We start from the raw sequence: 5,000 nt of genomic DNA, 5'->3' as shown, positions 1-5,000 counted from the left end.
TCTTCTAGAAAGGCGGCTTAGGATAATTATTTCAGCTTTATTGAGGGCAGATTAGTTGAAGTCTGGATGCTGCGTTTCAATACTCGTTGTACATGCCTTTACAATGTCGGTATTGTTTGCTACTGTGTGTGAACCTATTCAAAATATACACTTTTTAACACCAAGCAAAGTCCTGTCTAAATATACACAGTAAGTCTGGAAAGATGTCCATGACCCGTACAAATCTCTGTAAATCACACTTCCATAGCTACAGAAACCAAACAAAAGAGTTACCAGCTCAAGATGCTGATTAAATCTTCTTAAAAGCAACATACCTAATAATAAATATAGTTGCGCGGCAGCGGGGGCAGGCGGCCCGGCTCGCTCTTACCGAGGGATGGACCCGAACCGCCACACGGAATTTCTTTGCTTCTAATTAAAAAAAAAAAAAAAAAAAAAAAAAAGAGAGAGAGAGAGACGGAGAGAGGGAGGATAAATAGAGGTTGCAAAGCGCTTTCTCTAGCCTCCTCCCCGCACACTGAATCCCGGGAAGTTCGTGGCAGGAATTGCGGGGAAAAGGAGAGGTGCGGTGTAAAACCCCATCGGGGCGGGGGTGAGGACCTGCCGCAGGGCCGGGCTGCGGAGGAAGGAAGGGGCGAGCGGAGGTGGCGGGTGGAGGGGGGAGAAGGGAAAGAAAACAAAGTGGAGAGCGAGGGGAGAGAAAGGAGAGGGAAAGGGAAGGCTAGGGAGCGAGGGGAGGGCGAGGGAGGCGGCCTTGGGACGGGGGGCGGCGGTGAGCGGCGGACCGGGGACCGGGAGCGGGGAGAGGAGCCGATCTCCGCGGTGCGTCCCTGTGCGGAGGGGACGCGGAGGGGAGAGGAGAGGCTGAGGGGGAAGCGGGGCTGAGCCCGGGCTGCGCTGTGTGCGCCGCTTCGGGGAGGGTCAGCGGCATGAGGATGGGTCTAATGATCTCATCTTTCTTTTCTTCCCCGGCACTATTAGTGCTCAGATAGGCAGAATGAAGTGAAACTACGTGCAAATCATGTGTAAATTGTCTCAGTTAGGAGCCCTTTATCCGAACGCGTATCCCAGCCTGGCCCATTTACTTTCCCCCCGTATCTCCTTTAGCTTTAACGAGGCTCGTTAAGATCACAATAATATTCCACCCTCTAATTGCTCATCCCATTCAACAAATATGTGCACACCGCTTTTCGCATTATTTGATCCCTTATTTAGGAGGGGTGTGGAGAAGGAGGAGGGGGAGGGGGGAGCCAGGGAGAAGGGGAAGTGCTGAGATGAGGAGTTGCGAAGATTTAAAAAAAAAAAAAAGAAAAAAAAAAGAAACCCCACCACGCTTTTCCAGCAGCCGCCCCGCTTCCCTCCCCCCCGCGCGTTCGGGCGAAGTGGTAAAAACCTCTCTTACGTACTCCGTAATGATTGGCAGGGCTGACAGTGATTGGCAGCGGCTGCCATGGCAACCCCACAACGACACGCAGAAGACCAATAGAAAAGCGAAACAAAATGTTTCGGCACTGCACTCACTGTGGATTTAGGGGAGATATTATGAGGCTGTTGTCATTAGGGCGACCGCTGTCGAATCACTGAATCCCGACTCGGCGGCGGCGCGGGGCCAGGCGCGTGTGAGCGCGTGAGTGTGTGCGTGAGTGTGTGCGCGTGTGTGTGCGTGCGTGTGCCCCGCGCCTCTATGTGGCTGCGTGTGCGTGTGCGGGTGTGGATGCGTGCGCGGTGCGGGTGCCCTTTCCTCCCTTCTTCCTCCCTTTCTTTCTTTTCTCCGTGATCGCTCTCCCCCTCTCCCCGGTCATCCCATGGTGTTCAGGTCCCCGCTAGAGCTCTATCCCACCCATTTCTTCCTGCCCAACTTCGCCGCCGACCCGCACCACCGCTCCCTCCTTCTCGCCAGCGGCGGCAGCGGCAGCGGCTCGGGCTGCAGCCCCGGGGCTGGCGGCGGCGGCGGCGGCAGCTCCCGGGCGCCCCACGAAGAGTTGTCAATGTTTCAGCTGCCCACGCTCAACTTCTCCCCGGAGCAAGTGGCCAGCGTCTGCGAGACGCTGGAGGAGACCGGAGACATAGAGAGGCTGGGGAGGTTCCTCTGGTCGCTGCCGGTGGCGCCGGGGGCATGCGAGGCCATCAACAAGCACGAGTCCATCCTGCGCGCCCGGGCGGTGGTGGCCTTCCACACGGGCAACTTCCGCGACCTCTACCACATCCTGGAGAACCACAAATTCACCAAGGAGTCGCACGGCAAGCTGCAGGCCATGTGGCTCGAAGCGCACTACCAGGAGGCCGAGAAGCTGCGGGGCCGCCCGCTGGGGCCGGTTGATAAATACAGGGTGAGGAAGAAGTTTCCGCTGCCCAGGACCATTTGGGATGGCGAGCAGAAGACGCACTGCTTCAAGGAGAGGACTCGCAGCCTCCTGAGGGAGTGGTACCTGCAGGACCCTTACCCCAATCCGAGCAAGAAAAGGGAACTGGCTCAGGCCACGGGGCTCACCCCCACGCAAGTAGGCAACTGGTTCAAAAACCGAAGGCAAAGAGACAGAGCGGCGGCGGCTAAAAACAGGTCAGTGGGGCTCGGGCCCTCTCGGGCAGCGCCGCGCCTCCTCCTCCTCCTCCTTCTCCTCCTCCTCCCCTTCCTCCGGGTACCCCGCGCCTCTCTGCCCCGGCGTTCGCGGGGATGAGCTGCGCAAAGTTGCGCACCGCGCCCCGAGCCGCGCTCCGGGCTCCCGTGGGCTCCTGGGGCGCGGGGCTCCCCGCGGGCGTGGGCAGCTTCGCGCGGCGAAGCGGGGGCAGCTCCGGCTCCGCGGCCGCAGATGAGCGCCGCCAGAGGCGCCGGGGCTCGGATGGCTTTGGGTTTCCCTCCGCTGTGCGGTTGCGGCGCGGCCCCGCCGCGGAAGGGCTGAGAGCTGCGGGCTTCGGCCGTGCGGCTCTGCAGCGCTCGGTCGCGATCCACGGCGCGCACCGCGGGAACCGTGCGCACTCGAAACACGAAACCGTTTGTCTCCGGGAGAAACAGGGAAGAAAGCCTTTGGGAGACGAGGAAAGGTCCCTCTTCCCGTTTCCCAGCTCCCAACACATGGCGAGCCGGCCGTGCGTTCGCTGTGCATTGCGTTGGCATTTGTTTGCGTGTCTCTCGGTGTCTTTTTATGATTATTTCTGCTTTGCGAGGCTCCCTGCTATTTATTTCTCGTCACCCTCCGGTAAAGTTATTTTGCAAATGAAAACGGCCCCTTCAGCCCGCTTGCCACGCCGCTTTTATTTTAATTGAAGTTTGCTTGCCGCTGGTAGCGCGTAAACAAAACTTCTTGTTCTTTTAAATGCTGTCTCTGAAATTCCTCCTCATTATAGCAGTGGTGCTATTGATTCAGGATTCTGTAGGAGAAGTGCAACCCTAAAGTGCCTCGCCAGTTAATTTCCATTAAATGGGAAACAGATCAGCTCAGGGCTGTAAATAAACAGGAGTTGCCCACGGATGCTTTTGTTGACTCAACGCTGTTGACAGCAGATGAATGCACCAGGAATTGTAAATGGGGGAAAAATCAAAGACGCTGAGATTAGACAACGTAAAATAATGAGAAGTGCCGAATAAGGCTGCGCGGTGCTGCTGTGTGCGGGCAGCTCCATGGGCAATGCCATGCGTGGAGCGGAGGGGCGAAGGGTAAGATCTGCTCCCGCGGGCAGCGCCGGGGCTGGGGCTGCGGCCGGCGGCTCCGTGCGGGAAGCGGAGCCCTTCTCCTACCCCCAGTAGCGGCTATCTTGGGCTTCGGAAAGAGCGAGTGGGCAGGGAGCAATGTCCGCAACATGATAGTGTATGTGAAAATTATTTATTACCTCTTAAAAGGAAAGATCGAAAGAAAGATTAAGACAGAAAGAAAGACATGTTCGAAAGCAATGATCTCTAAGTGCTAACGCTGAAAGCTCCAGTATTTTAAAGGTGAATTTGGCTTTCAGACGGAAAAGGGGTTTCAATCCCGTGCGGAGAGAAGCGCCGCTCTCCGCACTCGCGCTGTTTTATTGCATTCACAGCGCTGTGCTCCCGGGACGGGACCCCCGTCCCCGGCCGTTCCCTGTCCGCAGCCCTGCGCTCGGTGACCGGAATCCGCCCAAAGCGGCGGCGAGGCCGGCACCGAACCCGGGTGAAGATGGGTTCGTGCCCTCCTGCAGCGGCTCCCGCTCGCTGTCCCCTTCCCCGTGGAGCAGCGGGAGCAGCTCCGGAGGCCGTGCAGGGTCGCTGCGCGTCACTCCCCTCGCCGTCCCCTGTAGGAGAGCGGCCCTTCGATCTACGGTATTCTGGCTGTGGGGCCGGGTCGGGCTCCGGGGGCCGGGAGCTGCCGGGCCGGGCCGGGCCGAGCCCCGAGAGAGCGGCCGGGTCCGGCGCCGCCGCCCCCCCCAGCGCGGGCGGTGTCTGAGAGGGCCGCGGTGTTGTTTTGTCTCCCGGCGCGCTGCAGGCTCCAGCACCAGGCGATAGGACAGAGCGGCATGCGGTCGCTGGCGGAGCCCGGCTGCCCGACGCACAGCTCGGCCGAGTCCCCGTCCACGGCGGCCAGCCCGACCACCAGCGTCTCCAGTTTGACAGAAAGAGCCGAGACGGGCACCTCCATCCTCTCGGTAACCTCCAGCGACTCGGAATGTGATGTATGATATCGGAAAACAAACAAACAAACAAACAAATCACAACAAAAAGAAGAAAAAAAAAAAGAAAAAAAAAAAAAAAGAAACCCAACAGCAACAACAAAAATCCAAACCCATCCAAGCGAGCATCCTCTCCCCGACCAGAGCAAAACAATCCGAGGCAACCTAGGAGCGGGACACACACACGCACTCACGCACACACACAACGCGGAGGGAAGCCGAGGCCCGGCCCGACCCAGGAGCAGAGCACGCAGACAGGGAGCAGAGGAGCCACCACAGCACCGCCTGCCACCGCCACCACCAAGAGATGGAGCTCAAACTTCAGCAGACACAAACGCTGGTGCTGCAAGCAGAGGGGGTGGGGGGGAGGT

The 5,000-nt window shown here is 58.7% G+C and overlaps 1 protein-coding gene across 1 annotated transcript; it reads left to right on the top strand.

Annotated features, from left to right (window-relative positions):
- The first annotated feature begins 1,805 nt into the window (after positions 1 to 1,805).
- Positions 1,806 to 4,638, top strand: SIX3 (SIX homeobox 3). The gene is made up of 2 exons (XM_042824543.1): positions 1,806 to 2,560; positions 4,446 to 4,638. Exons 1-2 carry the CDS (start codon positions 1,806 to 1,808, stop codon positions 4,636 to 4,638), a joined length of 948 nt encoding a protein of 315 aa, XP_042680477.1.
- Positions 4,639 to 5,000: the final 362 nt, after the last annotated feature.

This window comes from Centrocercus urophasianus, unplaced genomic scaffold, assembly GCF_019232065.1.
Source record: "Centrocercus urophasianus isolate 14NV4802_14NV808 unplaced genomic scaffold, USGS_Curo_1.0 seq_10, whole genome shotgun sequence".
In the NCBI taxonomy this organism is placed as follows: Eukaryota; Metazoa; Chordata; class Aves; order Galliformes; family Phasianidae; genus Centrocercus; species Centrocercus urophasianus.
Note: the sequence above shows the minus strand (reverse complement) of the source record. Positions and strands in the feature narration are given on the sequence as shown.